This window comes from Myodes glareolus, chromosome 4 (genome assembly GCF_982192425.1).
Source record: "Myodes glareolus chromosome 4, mMyoGla1.1, whole genome shotgun sequence".
NCBI classification, from domain to species: domain Eukaryota; kingdom Metazoa; phylum Chordata; class Mammalia; order Rodentia; family Cricetidae; genus Myodes; species Myodes glareolus.
The window spans coordinates 85865480-85888972 of record NC_142029.1 but is presented as its reverse complement, the minus strand read 5'-3'; the positions used below and the strand labels follow the sequence as shown (position 1 = coordinate 85888972).

The 23493-nt window shown below is 42.8% G+C and overlaps 2 protein-coding genes across 4 annotated transcripts in view; both read right to left on the bottom strand.

The window, feature by feature from the left end:
* Ptpn9 (protein tyrosine phosphatase non-receptor type 9) overlaps positions 1-5783 on the bottom strand; it is a 77157-nt gene extending 71374 nt beyond the window's left edge. The window contains exon 1 of the mRNA XM_085689711.2: positions 5048-5783. Within this exon, the coding sequence (XP_085545837.1) occupies positions 5048-5110 (63 nt within the window). The 5' untranslated portion in view covers positions 5111-5783. The remainder of the gene's footprint in view (positions 1-5047) is intronic.
* A 10893-nt stretch (positions 5784-16676) lies between these two features.
* Snupn (snurportin 1) overlaps positions 16677-23493 on the bottom strand; it is a 36236-nt gene continuing 29419 nt past the window's right edge. For 2 of the 3 annotated variants that reach the window (XM_048417132.3, XM_087905687.1), the window contains exons 7-9: positions 22359-22436; positions 18880-18960; positions 16677-17212 (exon numbers count right to left, since the gene is read on the bottom strand). In XM_048417132.3, the coding sequence (XP_048273089.3) occupies positions 16901-17212; positions 18880-18960; positions 22359-22436 (471 nt within the window). In that variant the 3' untranslated portion in view covers positions 16677-16900. The remainder of the gene's footprint in view (positions 17213-18879; positions 18961-22358; positions 22437-23493) is intronic. The other variant, XM_087905688.1, reaches the window with a different exon arrangement.

Sequence of the window (23493 nt, the reverse complement as noted above, 5' to 3'; positions counted from 1 at the left end):
AGGAGATGTGGCATGGGAATGGGCTTTTTGAGAGATTTCAGAAGATCCACCTGCCTCTGCCTCCTGAGCACTAGAATTAAAGGCATGTTCTATCACACCTGGTTTAAGTTTATAAAAACAAACAAAAACAAAGTCTTATCAAAATACGTATTAAAAATTTTATTTTTTTTGTTTGTTTTTGGAGACAGGGTCACTACCTAGGCCAGGCTTGCCTCAACTCAATCTTCCTACCTCAGCTTCCACAGTGCTGGGATTATAGGTCTGTACCATCATCCTTGATGGACAATTGTTGATCAAGAAAAGAAAAAGAAAAGCAAAACAAACAAACAAAAAACAAATGAGTTTAAAAGGACTACCTTTCTTTCATTCCACAAGTATTTCCCAATCATTAACTTTTGGCCTTACTAGGCAATTTGGTATGATGGTGAGCAAAAGTAAAATGTTCAACTCTTATGAAGTTCATAGTCATGAAATCCAGGACGTACAAACTCATGATAAATGGCATCAAGGACAGAGAGGTAAGCAAGAGCCAGGGAAGGGGTTTAACCTAACTGAGATAGATCTAAGACTATCTTCCACAAGGAGGTACAAACTGAAAGGTAAAGGATTAGGACTGAGGTCAAAACGAGAGATGTTCCCAGAAGTGGAGAGCAGCTTGTATAGACTCCATGGCAGGGGAAGCACAGCGAGACGGGAGGATGGTGTGACTACTATTTCTCAGGTAGAGAAGCATGAAGAGCCTTAGAGATGGCTCAGCATTTAACAGTGCTTCCTGTTCTTGCAGAGGACCTGAGCTTAGGCCTCAGCATCTGCACCGGACAGCTAGCTCATAGCCACCCAGAACGCCAGCTCCAAGTCATCTGACTCCTTCTTCTAACCTCTGAGAGTACATGTACACACAGCATTCAAACATACTCAGAAATGAAAACCTCTTAAAAGGAAGGCTACAGTATATGCTTTTCCCACGCAAGGCCCTGGACTCAATCACCAGAGTCATCAAAACAAAACAAAATACTCCCTTCAGTGCTTACATGGGAGGCAGGCAGGCTGAGGGGAAGATGTGATCAGACGTATAGTCTGGATTTAGCTTCTCAAATATAGATGGAGCCGAGGGAAAAATAAATGTTAAAAGAAATTTTAAACAGACTCTTATTAGGACAGGACAGCAGTTTGGATGGGGGATTGTGATCAAGTGAGAGTGACAGACTGAAGCTGATAAATTCAAGAGATACTAAAGAAAACCTTATGATACATTTTCTACGACACATTTTATACAAGGAATAAAAGCAACAAAGTGTCCAAGATTTTGATTGGCAAGACTACAGAAAGACAGACCCAGGAGGCAGGCGTCCTCAAGTAGCTATAAAGCAAAAGCAGTTAAAAGGAGGAACACCCCCTCCTATTCCACCTCCGGAGTATATTCTAATCCAGTGTAATACCCTATTTCCTTACAGAACAGTAGTTTATGACAAGAGGATGGCTCAATAAGGCTCTGGGTTCTTTTCCCCTTTCCACAAAAAAAAAAAAAAAAAAAAAAAAGAATTCCTCTTATGCTAGTGGAACAAACCTATAATCCCAACACTTCAGAATACTGGGATGTTGGGACTGGAGAGATGGCTCAGCGGTTAAGAGCATTGCCTGCTCTTCCAAAGGTCCTGAGTTCAATTCCCAGCAACCACATGGTGGCTCACAACAATCTGTAATGAGGCCTCATGCCCTCTTCAGGCATGCACGTAGACAGAATATTGTATATGCAATAAATAAATAAATATTTTTTTAAAAAAAAAAGAATACTGGGATGTAAATCTCAGTTCATGGGAGGCATAAGCAGGTGGATCTCTGTGAGATTAAGGCCAACCTGCTCTAGACAGCAAATTCCACACCAGGCAGGACTAAATTAGGAGACCTTGCTTTAAAATTAATTAACTAATTAATTTAAAACCTCAAGCTTTATTGAACTAAAATAAGACTAGGCCGGGCAGAGGTGGCACATGCCTTTAATGCCAGCGTTTAGGAGGCAGAGGCAAGGGGATTCCCGAGTTGAAGGCCAGCCTGGCCTACAAAGGGAGTTCCAGGACAGCTAGGACTATGCAGAGAAACCCTGTCTCAGAAAACCAAAAAGAAAAAGAAAATAATAAAGCTCTGTTTGTATTTCGACACACTGGAATGACTAGAAAGTATGTCCTTGGGAATCAGGCATAACTGTTTTGCTTTGTCAGGGTTTTCTTCTAGATCATAGTTACTTAATTTTATTATTTTTTTCCTCTTATGAAGTAGAAAAAGGAACCTGCAGGTACAATACTAATGCTATGAATTGAATGTTCTTATTCAATGTTTTAAGTATCTATTTTCCTTAGTTTTTTTATTTTCAATTTTCTAATGAGATCTGCCTACCTGTTCTTCCCCAGTGCTGGCTTAAAGGTGTGTACAACCAGGCCCAGCAGAGACTCATAACGACCAGGCTGGCCTCAAAATCACCACACAGAGGTTAGAAGATGGCTCAGTGCTTCAGAGTATATACTGCTCTTCCAGAGAACCCAAGTTCAGGTTCCAGCACTAACAACATCAGGCAGCTTCATTTGTAGGGGATTCAACTGTCCTCTTCTGAACTTTGTGGCCAACTGCATTCATGTGCACATGCATACATAAATTAAAATTAAAAAGAAATCACTAAATAAGCTAGGGATGACCTTGGACTGCTGGTACTGCCCCTTCCTGCCAAGTGCTGGGGTTACAGATGTCCGTGCAAACCACACCTTGCTGAGGCCTCGTAACTTCAGAACTGATGGACCCCAAAGAAAATAAGAAAGGAAAATGTACCTCTAAAACTAATTAAAAAGGAAAAAAAAAACATTTAATAGAAAGAGAGAAGGTTTTAGTTCAGAGTGAGAATTGTCTCAAGAAGCTAAAAGAAGTTAACTCTGATAAAGACAACCCACTGTTAGCTCTCCTTTCTGCCTTCTTCTGCTCTCCTCAGCCCAGAGTCACATTTATTCTATTTTATGAATGAAGAGTTCATAAAATTACTGATTAGAAAATCAGTAATAAAACCAATTAAAAACTAAAAAGAAAAAAATGGTTGTCTCTGGGTTTCTTAGAGATAATCAGTATTATCAGTTTAAAAAAATGCTTCTATTCTATGATCAGCAGGATTTTCTTTCTTTATTTAAATCAAGAATGGAAAGATAACAACAAAAATGGGGATGGGATTTTTTGCCTTTATTTTCCGAATATACTGTGTGGCTAACAATATATTTAGCCCTCATTACCATGTACATACACATGTATCATAAAGATGAAAGACACAGGCCTACCTCATGAGCCTACAATCTTGTAAGTGCAGGAGAATGGGAAATAAAAACTGCTAAACCGCTCTGAGCCGGGCAGTGCCACACCCCTCTAACCCCAGCACCCAGGAGGCCAGGACTGGAATCTCCGTGAGTTCAAGGCCAGTCTGGTCAACAAATCAAATTCCAGAACGGTCACAGTTACTACACAGTGAGACCCTGGAGAGAGAGAGACAGAGACAGAGACATAGAGACAGACAGACAGACAGACAGACAGACAGACACACACACACAGAGAGAGAGAGAGAGAGAGAGAGAGAGAGAGAGAGAAAACCCAGTTGCAGTTACCAAGATTGTTATCATTGTTTTTAAAAACGTATTTCTTTTAAGTTTTCTACTCATGCTGAGTTTATCTAAGAGTCTGGTCTGAGACCAAATATAAAAAACATCATTCCCACAAAAGAAAAAAAAGTCAAGGACTTTTAAGAAATCAGGTCTCAGCCAGTCGGTGGTGGTGCACACTTTTAAACCCCAGCACTCAGGAAGCAGAGGCAGGGGGATCTCTGAGAGTTTCAAGACAGCCTGGTCTACAGAACGAGTCCCAGAATAGCCAAGAAGCTAAGGCTACACAGAGTAACCCTGTCTAAACCCCGCTCCACTCCATCCCCAAAAACTCAGGTCTTAAATTAGCCAATTAAACCAAATGTCTCCCCTCTACAGACTGCTAACAAATGTGGGCCTCGTGCACAAAGGTTAGAGAGCGTGAAATAGGTTGCCAGCATGGCTCACCTTTTCCTTTCATTTATTTTATTTATTTTTTTAAGGTACAACCAGACCATGGCCATATTTGAGCACAGCTATGTTTGGGTATGAGCAGCGCTAAGGAGAGAGAAACAAGAGCCGGTTTTCCTCCTAGCCGGTTTTCCTATCTTCCTCAGAAGCAGTCTGTGCTTCCACAGCTGAAATATGGGGGTGGAAAGTTACAAGAGCGCTAGGCTTCACTCTTACTAAACCCCCCTCAAATGATAATGCAACCAACCATTCCTTTCTGGGAACTTAAGGTCATGAGCTTTAAAAATGGACAATGGAACTCCAATGCGGGCTTCAGAAAGATGGAGACAGTCAGATGAGGTGGGGGCAGGGAAGTGGGGGATGAAGGGAAGAGCCAAGCCAGGGAAAACAGAATGGGGAGGTCAAGGCCAGGGAATTGGGGAGTCAGAGAAAATGCAGATCTTTCAGGATCTGTCTAAGTAGGCCCCTCACAGCAGTCTGGAAAGCATGAAGGGTTCATTTGAGAAACCGGGGCACCTATTTACCAGCGCTACCTCTCCTCTTCTTGGGAACGGAGATAACCAGCAAAGAATCTCCCCGCCCCCCATGGCTTTTCTTGCCCTTGAAAACTGACCCTCAAGAAAAGAAACAAAACCTTTATAAGAGAGAAGGGCCGGGGGCAAGGTGTTCTGCAATCATCCCGTGGGGAGCCTACCCCATTTCGGGAACTTTAATATTCATTGAAATAGAGCGGGGGAAGGGGGGAGCGGAAGCCTCGAATCACAAGAATCTCAAGGCGAGGGGTCCCGCGGCTCCCGGGATGGGCGGGCGGCGGCCTGGGGCGCGGTCTCCGGCCGGGAAGGCCAGCCCGCAGGCCTGAAACGTGAGCCGGAGCGCGGAGGGCCCGGGGCGACGAGCGCAGCCTGCCGAGCAGACGCCGGCCTAGGCCTCGGAGGCTCGGACACACCCACCGCGGCGGCCGCGCTTACCTGCTCCTCCTCAGGGGTCAGCTCCGGCGCCATGTCCGGCCGGGGCGCGGTCGCCGGCTCCATCCCGCCGCCGCCGCCGCCCGCCGGGGAACAGCACTGGTCCGCGAGCGCCGGAGCCCGCCGCCCGCCCTCCAACTCCGCGTCTGCGGCCCGGCGCCTCAGCAACTCTCGGCCGGCTCACGCATGGTGGGACCGGCGCTGCCCGGCGCCCGTGACGGCTGCCAACGCCGCTCCTGCTGGCCGGAGAATCGGCTGTCGCTCCCGCGGGGAGGAAATGCCTCTTATTTTCTTCACTCCTTTCCTCGCGCTACCCCTCCTCTCCAGAGGAGGAAAAAAGTGCAGGCGAGGAACTAACAGCAGCGCAGGGTGGTTTGGTTTTTTTTTTTTTCTTTAAAGGAAATAATGAGATCGACAACTTTTAAAGCCTCCGCGAAGGCCGCCGGCCTCCGGGGCGTCTTCACCCCGGTGCAGAGCTCGCTGGCCCAGAAAGCGCCGGCGCCGCGAGCGCGCCTAGCCCGGGCGTCCTCCGGGATGCGGGCCCTGCGACCTGCGCGGCGGCCTCGCGGCCCAGTTCCTCAAAAGCCGCGGCGGCGAGAGGGAGGGCGGGCGCAAGCGAGCGAGGAAAAGGCGTCCCCCTCCCGGCTCAGGGCCAGCGCTGCGGCCAGCGCCGCGTCCGCCCAAGCCCCCCGCGGCTCCATTGAGAAACTGAGCGTCTCATTCACAAACAGGCGCCGGGGAGGGCCGGGCCGAAAGCTGTCCGAGAGGGGGAGACAGAGAGGAGCTGGGAGGAGGGGAGGCCGAGCGGAGTGGCGGGGGAGGGGCTGCGGGAGACGAGGCAACTCCCCTACCGGAGGGAGAGGAAGACGGGACTAAGTTAAAGAATCCAAAATTATGGTAAAACGGGCACTCTTCCCCGCGTTTACAGGCGGCTACCACCTGTTCGTGAGGAACCCACATCTTAGGGTCTTAAAAGGTTGCTTCCGCGGTCTAAGAAGCTCAGATGCCAAGAATCTGACAGATAAGCAAGGGTCACATTTCTTTACTCAATGTATCCTGTTTTTTTTTATCATCATTGTAGCTAATTTTAATCGCGTACAAGAAAAAGACATTTTATGTCAGAATTCATTCAGGAACCCACAGCCTTTGCAAATGCTTTATTTTTCTGTAGGGCAAGCGCACCAGAGTTTGGGCCTCTCAGGATAGGGGCATTATGAAGGGCGGGCTGACTGAGCCTGCTGTGGTTTTTTCATCATTTTAGACCAAAGATAAGTATTCCAGAGGATTTCAACAAACCAGAGTGCCACAGCTAGTCTGCCCCCCGCTACCCCCCCCCAGGACTGGAGCGCGCAGGGGAAGAGTCTTCAAGAAAGAAAATGCTGTCGGTTTTGATGCTCATCTTGGAGAACTTTTTAAAGGCGGGATGGAATCTGGCCTCCCTCTTTTCTCAGGCGGCTTTTGACCTATTGGATTCAAGTGGTCCAGGAAACTGGGACTCCAGTACATGCCCTTGCAACAACTGTAGGACTTGAAAAGTAATGCCCGTTTTTATATTCTTGGACAAAAGAAAAGAAAGAAAAAAGAAAGAAAAGTAATGCCCGAACTCACCTGATTTTTAAAAATAAATATGTGTGTGTGTGTGGGGGGGTGCTTGTTTGTTTTTGAGAGATGGTTTCTCTATGTATCTCTGACTGCCACAGAACATAGAACTCAACCATATTGGGTTCAAACTTGCAGAGATCCTCCTGAGTGCTGGGATTAAATGCACCAGCAAACCTAACTTTAGTTATTTTTTAATTGAAAATAATTTTTTTCTTACAATATAGTCTTAACCTCATTTTTGCACCGGTGCAGCAGCAAAATCAGCTAAGTGGGTTTTTTTGTTTTGTTTTGTTTTGAAGAGGGAGGTGTTTTTGAGAATGATCTCTCCATATAGCTCTAGCTGTACACATCCTGGCTGTCCTGAAACTGGCTATGTAAATCAGTCTGGCCTTGAACTCACAGAGATCTGCATCTTAAGTAATGGAATTAAAACCATGACCAGCCCTTGTGACCCCTTCAACTAGGTTAGTTTGTCTTTTGCCACCAGTAAGATGGACTCTAGATTGAACTCAGGAACCCACATAACAGCTGGTTTCAGTACTGTAACTAGAAGACAGCCTATGTAATGTAAATTTACATGTCAAGCTGTTGTGGAATATTAACTGGGCAAAGATGTGTTACATTTGTTTATGCTGTAGAATTATTTTGACTGTGTAAAGGTGTGACTTTTGTTTCTGCTACACTTGTTGAATTATGTAAAGGTGTGTTGCATCCTTTTCACCTTGCCTGCCTAAGGCACCTGACTGGTCTAAGTAAGCTGAATGGCCAATAGTTAGTCAGGGAAAGGGCAAGTGGGGCCAGCAGGCATAGAGAATACATAGGAGGAGAAATCTAGGCTCAGAAAGGAAAGAAAGAAGAGAGAACAAGGCAGCCACTAGCCAGGTATACTGAGAAGCAGTGAAAGTAAAATATATAGAAGAGGGACAGGAGAGATAATTACAAAAAAAGAAGAGAGGTAATTAAGCCCCAAGGTAGATAATAAGAAAAAAATTAATTTAAGTTAAAAGAGCTAGTCAGAAATGAGCCTAAGGTAGGCTGAGCATTCAAAACTAATAAAAGTCTCTTTGTCAGGATTTGGGAGCTGGCTGGTGACCTAAAAAAAAAAAAAAAAAAAGCCTGGTACACTAGGCACTGTAAGTACGCAGTAAGTACTGGAGTTAAAATAAGACAGTATACAATTATGAAAATGTAACAGGAAGTAAAAAATGAAACACTCAGGGGCTGGAATGATGATGGGTCAGAGGGTGAGAATACTGTTTATGTCAGGAAGTAGTGGTGCACACCTTTAATCCCAGCACTTGGCCGGCAGCTCTTGAGTTTGAGGCCAGTCTGGCTACAGAGAGAGTTCCAGGACAGGCTCCAAAGCTACAGAAAAACCCTGTCTTTAAAAAACCAAATAAATACATTAATTAATTAATTAAATTTAAAAAGAAGAATGCTGGGCTAACCTTAGGACCTGGGTTCAATTCTAGGCTAGCCTGGTCTACAGAGCAAGTTCCAGGACGGACTCCAAACCTACAAAGAAACCCTGTCTTGAAAAACCTAAATTAAATAAATAAATAAAATTTAAAAAGAAGAATACTGGGCTGACCCTAGGACCTGGGTTCAATTCTAGTACCCACATGGTAACTCCAGTCCAAAAGGATCCAACATTCTCTTCTGGACTCTGAGGGAGCATATGATGAAGACATACATTCAGAAAAAGATGGCCATACACATAAAAAATATAGAGAAAATATTAAAAATGCAAGATTTCAAATAGTATACATAACAAACTATTTTTTTTTAAATAACTCAATCCTATGGGCCTGATATTCCCAGTAGGCTTATTTATTTTATTTTTTTTCCGAGACAAGGTTTCTCTGTAGCTTTGGAGCTTGTCCTGGAACTAGCTCTTGTAGAGTTGGCCTCGAACTCACAGAGATCTGCCTGCCTCTGCCTACCAAGTGCTGGGATTAAAGGCATGTGCCACCACTGCCCAGCTATAACAAACTATATATATGGATGGTCTGGAGAGATGCTCAGAGGTTAAGAGCACTGACTCCAGAGGTCCCGAGTTCAATTCCCAGCAACCATATGGTGGCACACAACCATCTGTAATTCAATCGGGTTCCCTCTTCTGGCATGCAGACAGAACACAATATATATACATAATAAATAAATAAATTAGAAGAAAAAAGAAACAATATCTATTTGTAAGCTCATTTACAATACAAAAGCTTTGGAAGAATACACAAGAAAGGTAACTGGTTTTCTCTTCAGAGAGAAACTGGGAATCTAGGAAGCAGAACTGAAAGGAAGATGCATTTTGCTTATTCTTTTTATTAATGTATAATATGCACAGAAAAAGGTAAAAATGTAAATATACAGCCACATGAGTTTTTATAAACTGTGAAGTATTAAAACCAATAAATCAAGAAAGTAGAACTTGGAGCCCAGCAGTGGTGACACATGCCTTGAATCCCAGCACTCTGGAGGTAGAGACAGGCAGATCTCTGTGTTCAAGGCCAGTCTGGTCTACAGAGGGAGTTCCAGGACAGACAGGATATACAGAGAAACCTTGTTACAAAAAGAACTGGGGTGAGGAGGTGACAGGGAGAAAAAAAAAAAAAAGAAACAAAGAAAAAGAAGGAAGGAAGGGAGAGAGGGAGGGAAGGGAAGAGAAATTGGGTTTGGAGATGATGGCTCAGCAGTTAAGAGCACTTGCTGATCTTCTATAACATTTGGTTCCCAGCACCCACATCAGGCAGCTCACAACTATCTAAATTTTCAGCTCCAGAGTATCCAACACCCTCTTCTGGCCTCTTCAGGTACCTGTGAACACATATGCAGACATACACATAAATAAAAATAATAAAAATAAATCTTAAGCCAAGCAGTAGTGGTGGTGATGGTGGTGGTGCACACCTTTAAACCCAGCACTCAGGAGGCAGGAGGCAGAGGCAGTGGATCTCTGAGTTCAATAGAGCCCAGTCTGGTCTAAAGAGTTCCACGACAGCCAGGGCTACACAAAGAAACCCTAGAACTTTCCCAAAATGCAGTCTTATTTTGTTCCCTCTCATTCAATTCTGCTTTAAAGGGTAACCACTGTCTTAGCTCCAAGACACAAAAGCTTTACTTGTGTATGTTTAAATAGTCATTTAGGCAGGGCATTTGTGGTACACACCCTTAATCTCAGCAGTCAGGGGGCAGAAAAAGACCTCTGTGGTTTTGTGTCCAACCAGGTCCATTCAACCTAGGCCAGCTAGGGTTAAATAGTGAAACCCTGTCTCCAAAAACAAATTTTTTTAAAAACCAGTCATTTAAACAAATTCATGTTTTCTCTCTAATAAGAAAAATGCTCTAGAACAAAGTTCAGGAGTTAGGAAGATACAACGAAACAAAGCAGAGTAAGAAATTACAGGACAGAGAGAGACAAACAAGACCACAGACTGATGGAGGCCTCTGCTCTTGAGTACCAAGGTGAGATAAAGAGATGATCCTTCCCTGCTGCCAGTGTGTACTGGAACTCTGTGTGTGTGTGTGTGTGTGTGTGTGTGGGTGTGTGTATGTGTGTATGTGCGCGCGCGTGTGCGCGCGCACGGGCCCACTGGAACTTTAAGATCACTTTGAGATAGTGAGGAGCCAGGCAAAAAGCAGACTATAGCACTGAGACAGATTAAACACAAAATGTAATGATTTGGGCCAGGCAGTGGTGGTGCATGCCTTTAATTGCAGCACTTGAGAGGCAGAGGTAGGTGGATCTCTGTGAATTTGAGGCCAGCCTGGTCTGCGAGAGCTAGTTCCAGGACAGGCTCCAAAGCAACAGAGAAACCCTGTCTCAAAAAAACAAAACAAAACAAAAAAATGTAATGATTGGTCTTTTAGCTCCCCAGCCCCATGTTCTGCAAGTCTAATTGGAGATGACATATTTCAGTGGCAAGCCACTATGGGATCTAATGACAGTTCCAATCAAGATGTGCTTGAAATATAAATATATAAATATACATACATACATACATATATTTCATTATCCTATAGATTCCTCTTAAATAACCATGGAATTTTTCATCTAAATATTAACAGTAATGGTAGCATTTATATCAATATTATGATTCATAGTGGTTTCTTGCTTTAACTATTTCTAAAGTTCTTTTTCTTTTTCTTTTTTTTTTTTTTTTTGAGATAGAGTTTCTCTGTGTAGCTTGGCTATCCTGGAACTCTGTAGACCAGGATGGCCTCAACTCAGAGATCCACCTGCCTCTGCTTCCTGAGTGCTGGGACTAAAGGTGTGCACCACCGTGATGAATTCTAAAAGATCTTTTTGTTGTTTGGCTTTCATTTTTAACATTCTCCCTCTGTAGCCTTGGCTGACCGGGAACTCCCTGTAGAGAATAGAGAGGCACCAACAAACTTTTCATCTTTCTGCTTCTGCCTCCTCAGTGCTGGCATTAAAAGTATCCCCAATACACCTAGCTTCTTTTGGTTTTGATTTTTTGAAATAGGGTCTCCTACGGCCTTGTACTTACTTTTTAGCCAAGGCTGCAAACCTATCTTTAAACTCCTGGTAGTTCAAATGCTGGGATGACAGACATGCTCCACTACATCTAGAATTCTAAGGTTCTTCTATCCATCTGTCCATTGTGATATAAGCCAAACTCAGATGACCCTTTCGTGTCAGAGAGTGCACAGATCTATAAAACAGTCTGCCTGACATTAATGTAGCAGTAAATAACTGAGGCAGTTGTCAGTGGATGAGTGATCACCAGGAGCCTTGCTAGTAATTTTTCTCAGTAACACTGCATAAACCAATGAAGAAAAAAGAAAAGGGAATGCCGTTACATTATAAGAAATTACAAATGACCCTAAACAGAAAGCTAGCCTGTCTCCACCTACTACTGATATTACTTTTGCACTTCTTTTGCCCAATGATCCTAGGGAACCTTGTAGTCAGCAATTCAGCCAGCCACAAAATTTCTAGTGAGGTGAAACCTGAACCCAGGCTGAAGAACTAAATCTACTGATGTGGTAAGGAAAATAAGAAAGGATGCAACTTAGATGAATGAAAAGAGCTTAGGGTGTTCAGAGGTGCAAATGTGTGGGGGCAATGTAATTAAATAAAGGATGTTTGCCAGAATTGTTACCTATTGCAAGCTCAACAGGACAATGTTTGGAAATGAATGACACACAAAAACAAACCACAAAGAACTTGGGTGGCTAGCTTTGCTCTTAGAAAAAAATTCATAGAACCAAAGTACAAATGCCAATATCTAACTTGGGTTTATTTATTCATTTGTTTTCTTGGGTTTTTTTGGGGGGGGGGTTTGTCCCAAGGTCTCACTCTGTAGCCCATGCTACCTGGAATTCAAGGAAATTCTCCTGCCTTAACAACCTAAGTGCTAGGATTGCAAGCATAGTTTGCCATGTACTACTAGGATTGCCTTGAACTATAGTCTTTTCTGTTTTGTCTGTTTTGGTTTATTATTGTAGTCCTTTTGAAATGGGGCTTCTGTAGTTCAGAACAACATATTTAGCTAAGGATGACCTTGAAATCCTGATTCTCTTCTGTCAGCCTCTCCAGTGCTGGGATTATGTGTTTATGGGTGTGTCACCACACCTAGTTAACTACAATCTGTTTTTGTTTGGTTGCTTTTGGATTTTTAAATTACAATTAATAATATTTAACCTGTGTGTCACACATGCCTGTGTGTATATCATTGCGTGTGAAAGGACAATTTCAGGAGCCAGTTCGCTCAGTCCTACATGAGGAACTCAGGTTGTTAGGTTTGATAGCAGCCACCTAATCTACTGGCCCCAAACTATCTTTTTTGAAACAGGGTCGCACTATGTAGCTATAGCTAGTCTAGAATTCTCTATGTAGACCAGGCTAGGCCTTGAGTTCACAGAGATCCACCTACCTATGACCCCTAAGTGCTGGGATCAAAAATGTGTCACCAAACCTGGCTCAAACTACATTCTTGAACTAACAAAATCAGGCACGGTATAGCTATCCTGCTCAGACAGATCTCAGACTATAGAATAGATTAAAGTGCAGAATATTGGAAGCAACATAACAATCCTCAATTGACTTAGTAATAAATCATACTGTACATATACTGGAATTTATGTACACAACATTGCTTGTGTCCTTGTCACATTTCCCTTAGACACTGCCCTAAATTATTTTCAGCGGTTGTGGTAGTATACCATTCAGAAGGCAGAGGCAGGCAGAATTTTGTGAGTTCAAGGCCAGTCTGGTCTACATAGTGATTTTGAATTGTACGCTAGCCAGGATTACATAGAGAGACCCTGTCTCAACCAAAAACTAAAAAATTAAAATAAGTAAATAATTTTTTTCATCTAATCTAACCATACTGCTATAAGAAAGGCAAAATCATAAATTTCATTTTACAAAAGACATCTATGGCTGTATGTGAACACACACACACATATGGCTACACATACACACACATACATATATATATTAGAAGACCATATTACCAATATAGATCTCCTATCTAAAACATAAGATGGAAACCCATTGAAGAAGATACCCAACAGTGACCTTTCACCTCTAGATGCCTGCATATGCATGCACACCTGCACACACACACGCACACAAAGTCACCAGTACCAAACATGTTGGTGCACATCTGTAGACCCAACACAAGATGACTCCAAGTTTGATTCTCATCCTCCCAGCAAAAAAAAAAGAGGGTAGAGAAGCTAGGTATGTGCCTTGGTTGGTAGAATGCTTGCCCAGCAAATACAGTGTCCCAGAGTTAGATTCTGATCCCCAGCACTGCATGAAACCTTGTAGCAGAGTTCAGGAATGGAGGCAGGAGTACCAAAAATTCAAGGTTGAGACTGGTATCATCTCCTCTACAGCCTTCAATCCCAGCAGAGGCAGGCAGATCTCTACAAGTTCAAGGCCAATCTGGTCTATATAGTGAGTTCCAGGACAGTCAGGGCTACATAGAGAGATCCTGTCTCAAATAAACAAAAAAAATCATAACTGTTTTAAAAATTCTAGCATTTGGGGCTGGAGAGTTGACTCAGCAGTTGAGAACACTGGCTACTCTTCCAGAGAACCTAGGTTCAATTTCTAGCAGCAACATGGCAGCTCACAACTGTCTGTAACTCCAATCCCAGTGAATCTGGCATTTTTACACTGACACATATGCAGGCAAAACACCAATGCGCTTAAAAAGAAAGAAAAGGTTTTTTTTTAAATAAATAAATAAATAAAAAACAGCATTTCAACTCATTTATTACATATATACTTTTTATGTTTTTATATATAAAACATATTTAATGGGAGCGGCATATTGCCATGGCACACATATGGAAATCAGAGAATACTTCATGGAAGCCAATTCTCTGCTACATGTGAGTTATAGGGCTCAAACTCAGATCCTCGGGCTTTGGCAGAAATACCTTAAGCCACTGAGCCATCACACAGCTCTTGACTCATTTCTTTATTACTAATTTATAGATAGGAAAGTTGTTTCTTCCCAAAATACATGGGGTTTTTTTTTTTGTAGTTTTAAAGATTTTATTATTTTTTAATCATGTGCATATGTACTTATCTCTTTGGAGTACAGTACAAGTGAGTGTACATGCTCATGGAGTCCAGAAGAGGGCACTGGATCACCTGGAGTTACAGGGGGTAACTCCAAGAGCGCTGGGAACTGAACTCCTATCCTATGTAAGAGCAATACACTCTTAGCTACTAAACCATCTCTTTAGCACCTATTTTTTTTTTGAAAAACTTTATGAGTATATGTGTGGCTGTATGTCTGTATGTCTACCATGTGCATGCAGATGCTTGTGGAAGTCACAAGAGTCTGAAATGCCCAGAACTGCAGTTGTGGGTGGTCATGAGCTATCATGTGAGTGCCAGAAGTCCAACCTGGTTCTCTTCAGCAACAGCAAGTGCTCTTCACCACTGAGCATCTCTCCACCACCACCGCCACCCCTAGGCTGTCCTGACTGTCTAGGAGCTACGTCTCCACCACCGCCACCCCTAGGCTGTCCTGACTGTCTTGGATTTTTTGTGATACAGAGTCTCAGGCAGTCCAGGCTGACTGTGAATTCCTAGTTTTCCTGCCTTTACTTTCCAATTGCTGGGAAAACAGGTATGCATTCTACCCCAGGCCAATCAAATTCACAAGACCAAACAGAATATTTATTCTTAAAATCTACAACATATTCAACCACCCATAAAACCAGTTTTTAAATATGGTAAGAAGTGGTTTTATAATTTCCAAAGAAATATGACCAGGAGACATACTGTTATGTATGATCAATCAAACCAGTTCCTTGATTAAAGATATTAGGAAGTATTTATTATAACCATATCAAATTGTGCTTGTGGTTAAATTTAGTTGATACATGTTTTGACTTACTCATGCATGTATCTCCAGAGTGGGTAATTTGAGAATGTAATCCTTCCACATTTATTTTGGGGCTTATTTATTTAATTATTTTTGAGATAGTGTCTCACACTATAGACCAGGTTGGCCTCAAATTCATGGCAATTCTCCTGTCTCAGCTTCCTAAAAGTGTTGGAATTATAAACATAAGCTACCATCCCCAAAGCCCAGGCTTATTTCTAAGCCAAGTCTGGCTAAATTGCTGACACTGTCATGCACAGTCCCCAGACTGATAAAACTGAAGAATTCAGAAGACTCTCAAACAAGTCAGTAATGGTGACAAAGGCATATATAATCCCAGCGATTTGGGAAGCTGAAACTTGTTTGAAAATTCAAGGCTTTGTCTGGGCAGAAAAGGAAGTTCAAGGCCAGAAATATTCTTTAATATAAGGAACACTACTACAGTAATATAGCAAATCTGACCTAAATACAGCAAAGAGCTTATAGGCAAATGCCTAAATCTGTAGTCAGCGAGAGTAAAGCAGAGTTTCTTCCTGTCTGATCAGAAAGCAGCTTATGCCCTGTAAGAGCAGATGCTTCAACGAGTTCCACTGGATGTGCTGATCTGGGTAACCACTACTTCTGGCCAGAACCACCAGTTCTCAGAACTAATTAACTCAAAGGGAGTTAACTCAGATCTGACCTGGATCCCTTTGAGAAGTTTTCCATGATGAGACTATTTCTGTTGAAGGGAATGACGATGCCAGTTTGTCCAATAAGAGAAGTCCTAACCTAACAATGTGGGAAGCAGATTGGGCTGCAGATTGAAGACATAGGACCTGGAATATACTTTCTGAACAGAGTGGAAAACTAATTGGTTAATCTTAAGCACCATCTTCTGCTTTCACAGTTGATAAAGAGCTTTACTTCCCATGGAATCTTGTCCCAGGGCTTTTCCTTAACCCCCTTTCACTTGGACAAAAGTCTAAAACCCCCTCTGCCTTCCAGCCTTCTCTCCCTAACTCTCCACTCCTATTTTGTACTTGAGCCATGCTGAACCTGTTTTAGGAGAGTACAGCTACATAACATCTAACTCTTTGAGGACCTGCTTTCTTCCTGGTCTGCAAAATACATTAGATCCCTCCCCATAGCCAGCTCCATCCTCTGTGAAATCTCCTGCTCTTCCTTTCCCTCTAAACTAGGTACTTCTCTGCACTAAAGCAACCATATCACCATGCTCCACACACTACAGGTTTACTTCCTCACTGCAGGGCACACCCCTCAAAGTCTTGTCTACCTTTATAGTCCACATCTCAGGCATAGCGCAGGGTTTATCTCTTAATAGGGGCTCTAACATTTCTTGAAGTAAATGAACCCCTTTAGCATTTTATCTCTGAGAAGGTCTAAACCGTAGAAAAATCACACTTGTTTTCTCAGAAGAAGGAACATATTCAAATACCAAGAACTGCAGTTCCTGGTAAGACCTTTCAGAAAATGGCATTACCAACAGCAGCAACTGGAAACTCAGCAGAATGTTCGAGTGCTAAGAAAGGTGAAATGGGTCAAGATTTGAACAGTCATGCCATAAGTATCCTAGGGAGTAAGGGGGAGGAGATACCTAAATCTTAATAATCACAAAAATAAAATAAAATAAAATAAAATAATCACAAGCAACCTTCTTCTTAAGAATCACATATATTTACATTGTGGACCTGGGATGTACATACCACAGCAAGAGATATTAAAATCTACCTGGATTCTCACTCCATCCAATAGGGACTCACCCCACCAGTCTGAGCCAACTTTCCAGCAGGCTGGGTTTGGAAAGTGCTCTCTGAAATAAGATCACCTGTGGCCATCACCACTGTCCTCCTCCCCAGTCTTTCAAGGGCTGTCCTCTTTAGTTGTCCATGATGTTCCCAGGGCTGTGGGGAGGACTCTTCAGCTTAGGAGTAGACAGGTGCTCCAGCTCATAGTGCCCATTCTCAGAAGGCTTGTGTGTGAGTTTATCCTTCATGTCCTCCTGGCTCCTCTTATGCTCAATAATCTGTTGGAGTTGGTGCCCAGCATATTCTGGCTTGGTGGTCAGCGGGCCAGCTGGCACGGCTACACCTAGAATATCTGACACCATGTAGGGGCGCAGCCAGCCCACCAAGGGAGTACTCCCAGGGCTATAGTGGGTCTGTTTATGGTAGAAGAGGAGTCCATCTACCTGTAAGAGGAAAAACCAGAATGACTGTAGGCCACATATTTCCAAGACACAGAGGCAGCTCTTATGGGTCCTTTTTTAGTTGATGGAAAACAAGGTCTGTCTATTACAAAGCCCATCTAGCTATGTAGACCAATCTGGCCTTGAACTCAGAGATCCATCAGCCTCTGCCTTCTAAGTGATGGGATTAAAGGAATGTGCAGCCAGACCTAGGTAATCTATCTTTCTCTTTCTCTTTCTCTTTCTCTCTCTCTCTCTCTCTCTCTCTCTCTCTCTCTCTCTATCTCTTTTCTCTTTTTCTAAGCAACTGCCAGTGGGGAAAGAAGCTCCTTTCTTCTCATATAAAGCTTCTTAAAGAAAGGGCTGGGGCTAGAAGTGGCAGTACACACCTATAACCCCAGGACTCTGTAGGTTGAAGCAGGGAGATCTCAATATCAAACAGACTGAACTATATAGCAAAACCATCTCCAAAAAAAGGGAAAGGGGGAGATCTAACAATAAAAACAAAAACAAAAATTAAAAAAACCCCACTGTTCCACTTACAAAATGCTTTCCTACCCATTGTTTTACTTTTTGAGAGATGGGATTTTTCAATATAGAAAGTTCTAGGCACCTCTGTAAAGATGCAAAGGATGAAGCAGGAATTCGACCTGAGTCCATGTCTTCTCTCCCCACATTCTGGGTACTTTCTACCACCAAAAATCTCAATAGTAAGGCTGAGTTCCTCATATGGGATGAAAGCAAGAGATCTAGGTGGCCCCACCGACACACAGATCGACAAAGGAACAATCCTGTTTAGAGGCCTTGCTGCCCAAGCTGCTGTTGCTGCCAAGACCTCCCCCTAGACTGCTAGGAGACACATTCTGGGAAACTCCATTCTTCTAGACGGGAAAGACTCCTGCAGCCCATCCTTCTCCTTTGTGACTCACCCCTAAAAAGCTCTAAGAGTTACAAATAAAGATAGTGCTCCTACCACCTTCTTAATTGATCCCAGAAATGAAGCAACTTAGTCTCTGCCATTTCCTTATCCAGGAAGCTGTGATCCTTCACAAATTAAATACATTTGACTGTGACTGGGCAGAATTTTAAAAGGATGATAGCAAAGAAAACTTTGCTTGTTAAACCAAGAGAGTAACTGCAGGTTCTGAGGAGTTCCTGGGGACAGGAGAGTTTCAGTGCTAATACATGGCAAGTATGGACACAGTAAGGGAGCTGCCCTCCTACCGTGCCACTGATTAGTAAACACTGCTATCCTAGGAGCCATGGGGGGGGGGGGGCGGTTGATCAGAAAAGAACCAGAGGTTCAAACATCTGTTGGGGTCAGTCAGTCACATATGCCCATATGCCTTTACAGCCTGCCATGGCAGTCAAACAAGGCACACAATGATGATCCAGGATGGAGGAATCCTTTACTTCTCTAGGCTTGTTTCCTGGGGTGCTGGGGGACTATCAATTCCGGTGTTCTGACTTTAGCGGAGGTAAGGCTGAGGCTCCGGAGAGCAGCAACTACACTTCCTTAGAATTAATTTTCAGCAAAAAAAATTATTCTTCAGCCCTGTTTTGATGTTTAAACAGAGCAAAATCAGAGGCTCTGTTAAGATTTCATGTACCCCAGTCTCCTTGTATCCTATAATCAATCAGGTCAGAGCAATAGACAATGGTTTCATTACCTCAAAAGGAAAATCCATAGACAGCACCTTACACAGGCTCTCAGGGGTACACGGGAAATTCTTTAGCCCCACAAATTTAAACTGAAATATAAATGAGAACGAAGAGTTAGTACATGTTTCAGATGATACTAGCTCTAATGACTGAAAACTTTATCAAGTAAGTTTTGCTTCCCATACTCGGGAAGCTGAGGCAGGAAAATCACTGTGAGTTTGGAGTTTCAAGGTCAACCAAAGCTATCAATCCAGTCTTTAAAAGGGGGGAAAGGAATAGAAAGAAATTCAAATGCTTAGACCCCACTTCCAGCACTCTAAGAACAATCTAGAAATATGTGTTTCACCAAGTCCCAGGTACTACTCACAGAGATCTAAGCTAGTCTGGTTTACAAAGCAAGCTCCAGGCCAGCCTGGGCTATACAGTGAAATCCATGTCTCTAAAAAATGCTAATAGGTTGTTGTATACCGCACAGGGAAGCTCCGCATATGGGTAAGCAACTTCAGGAAACCCCTAAAGTTGACTGGATGAACTAGGCCCCATTATGCTGCCAGAGTAAACAATAGATGCTGAGCATATCTCTCAGATCAAAAGTGCAAATACTCTGCAAAGAAGGCTCTGAGACCAGACAGAGCCTAGAAGAAGCAGAAACCAGCTGAGTATCCTGGAAAAGGTTTAGAAAAGAGTCACTCGGGCTGGAGAGATGGCTCAGGAGTTAAGAGCTCTTCTGGAGGTCCTGGGTTCAATTCCCAGCAACCACATGGTGGCTCACAGCCATCTATAATGAGACCTGGTGCCCCCTTCTGGCATACGGGCACACATGGAAGGAATGTTCTACACATAATAAATAAATAAATCTTTAAAAAAAAAAAAAAGAAAGAAAGAAAGAAAAGAGTCACTCGGAGCCAGGTGGTGGTGACGCACGCCTTTAATCCCAGCACTCGGGAGGCAGAGACAGGCGGATCTCTGTGAGTTTGAGGCCAGCCTGGTCTACAAGAGCTAGTTCCAGGACAGGCTCCAAAACTAGAGAAATCCTGTCTCAGAAAACAAACAAACATGGGGGCTGGAGAGATGGCTCAGTGGTTAAGAGCATTGCCTGCTCTTCCAAAGGTTCTGAGTTCAATTCCTGGCAACCACATGGTGGCTCACAACCACCTGTAATGAGGTCTGGTGTCCACTTCTGGCCTGCAGGCATACACGCAGAAAGGATATTGTATACATAATAAATAAATAAATATTTTTTTAAAAGAAAACAAACAAACAAACAAAAAAGTCACTCAGATAGGACACTCTCCAACTTGTTGAGCTACCTGCAGGTGCTCAGATTTCCCAGCTTTTGTGAGCTGTCACCCATGCTGAGGTGGGTTTTGGTGATACAGTCATTTTCAGTCATTTCTGTTCATATATTCCTATAACTAATTCCAACAGAATTCATTGGTTTACCATGTTGGACTGTGGGGAGTATTGTACTTTGTTCTATAGGGGGTTCCCTATCTAGAGTGAGTAAATGTGTTATTGTGTCTTCCCAAGAAAAGTTTGCCACACAACATAGATACAGCTCAGTGAACGTGGGTGAGGCTGTGGATTCAATTACTACACACACACACACACACACACACACACACAGTGGTAAAATACTCACTGAGTATGCATGAGGCTCTCGGTTCAATCACTACACACACAGACACACAGACACACAGAAAGAGAGTGGTAAAATGCTTACTGAGCATAGGTGAGGCCCTAGATTCAATTACTACACACATACACACACACAAAGCATTTTATAATAAGCATCATTTACTAAGTGCCTTACCATAGGGATTAAGCTACAAAGAGAGGTGCGTACATGCATGTGTGTGTGTGTTCAATCCCTAGGTTTAATCCCTAGGACCATTAAAAATAATAATGGTAATTATTAGGATAATAGCCTCACTTACTTTAGTGGTGTGTGTGTGTGTGTGTGTGTGTGTGTAATTTGGTTCCTACAATAACTCTTGATAGTACCCTTTATTTTTAGAGATGGGCTCTCACTCTATAGCTATATTGTCCAGGCTAATGTCAAAATTGAGCTCCTTCCTCAGCCTCTTGTGCTAGGATTACAAGTATGTACTACCCCTCCTGGCTTATTAGTTCAATTTGCACGTAAAACACACACACACACACACACCACTAAAGTGAGGCTATTATCCTAATAATTACCATTATTATTTTTAATGGTCCTAGGGATTGAACCTAGGTCTTTATATATTCTAAACAAGTTCTATAAACTGAGTCCCACCTCCAGCCCTACACTAGTAATTATTAAACTGAAACAACTCAAACCTGGATGCCTATTAAACTCACGGTCATCCCACTGCACTATTATAATATGCTGCCTCAAAAGATAAACTCATGAATCAAAATTGGTGACTCTGGGGTTGGAGGGATGGCTCAGTGGTTAAGAGCCTTGGTTGCTCTTCCGGAGGACCTGGCTTTGATTTCTAGCAGTCACATGGCTGTTCCCAACCACTCTGAGGAGATCTGATGCCTTCTTCTGGCCTCTGTGGCTCCAGGCAGTGCAGACATACAGGTAGGCAAAACACATATACAGATAAAATTATAAAATAATTTTGGGCCAGGAGTGGTGGCACATACCTTTAGTCCCAGCACTCAGGAGCCAGAGGCAGACAGATCTCTGTGAGTTTGAGACTGGACTGGTGTATAAGATAGCCAGGACTATGTACAGAAACCCTGTTTAAAAAGAAAGGAAGGGGAATTGCAGGAGAGATGGCTCAGCAGTTAAGAGCACTGGTTGCTCTTCCAGAGGTCCTGAGTTCAATTCCCAGCAACCATATGGTGGCTCCCAAACATCTGTAATGAGATCTGGTGCCCTCTTCTGGAGTGTGAGCATACATGCAGGCAGAACACTCTATGTGTAATAAACCTTGGTGGAATAAAGAGAAGAAAAGAAGGAAGGAAGGCCGGGTGGTAGTGGCGCATGCCTTTAATCCCAGCACTTGGGAGGCAGAGGTAGGTGGATCTCTGTGAGTTCGAGACCAGCCTGGTCTATAGAGCTATATAGAGCTAGTCCCAGGACAGGCTCCAAAGCTACAGAGAAACCATGTCTCGAGAAAAAAAAAAAAAAAAAAAAAAAAGGAAAGATGGTAGGAAGGAAGTGGAATTGTAGCTCATGCCTGTAATCCCAACAGCTGGGAAGCTGAGGAAAGATCAGGCCTCTAAGGTGCATAGCCAGTTCAAGGCCAGCTTGGGCCATATGAAACCTTGTCTCTAAACCAAATAATAATAATAATGATAAAGAACTGTGTAGGGCTGGAGAGATGGCTCAGAGGTTAAGAGAGCTGACTGCTATTCCAGAGGTCCTGAGTTCAATTCCCAGCAACCACATGATGGCTCCACCCATCTATAATGCGATCTGGTGCCCAGAACACTATATACATAATAAATAAAATAAAAAAAAAGAACTGTGTAATATTAACAATAGCCTTACAGGATTAATCTTGGTTTTCTCTCCGAGTCCTTCTTCTTCTGGTAACTTTGAGTGCATCCAGTAGAATCGGAAATCAGTCTGCCACACAGAAGGTTGAGAAAAAAGATAAAATATTGTTCATCTCAAACGCTTATATGAATGAAATACTTCATTCTCACAGTCATGTGACTTAAAAAGACCTAAGCCCTGCTGTTGCTATCCCCATTTCCATTGATAACCATAAATTTATCAAAATTTTCAAGATTTTAATTGTGTGTGTGGGAAGACGGATCAGTGGCTAAGAGCATTTGCTACGCAAACTTGTAACCTGAATTTATCTTTATAACCCACACTTGGAAGATGAAAACCTTCACCCAAAAGATATCCTTTGACCTCCATGTACTTGCCTTCATTCATTCAAACACATCACACACACAATAAAGATAAATAAAATTCTAAAATAGATTTTCACTGTTTATATTATACAAAGTATTATATTCTATAAAGCATTTTTAGACAAGTATATGTTGTAGAGATTTTTTTGTTTTGTTTTAAAATTTAGCAAGCCTGCCAGTCATAGTGGCTCAAACCTGCACAAATCCCAACATTCGGGAGATAGAGGCAGGCCATCCTTGACGACATAGTGAAATCAGCCTATGATATATAAATCTGTCTTGACTCCCCTCTCCTTCTTAGGATGGCAGGGCATGGTGGCTCATACTTGCAATCCCCGTAATCAGAAGGAGTATGAGTTGGAGGTTCTCCTGGACTACAGAGCAAGATCTAGTATTTATTTATTTAGGTTTGATGGGCTTTTGTTTGTTTGTTTTTGAAATAGAATCTCTCTGTCTCTCTCTCTCTCTCTCTTTCTCTTTCTCTTTCTCTCTCTCTCTCTCTCTCTCTCTCTCTCTCTCTCTCTCTTTCACACACACACACACACACACACACACACACACACACATTTATTGACTCTCTTGGAATCTTGGAATCTTCTGTGTAGACCAAGCTAGCCTCAAACTAACAGAGATCTGCTTGCTTGCGTCTAAAAACTCAGACATCTACTTGCCTCCTGAGGGCTGGAACAAAGGGCACATACCACCACACCTGGCTATATTTATTTTTTAAAGACAGAGTCTCACTATGTAGTCCTAGCTAG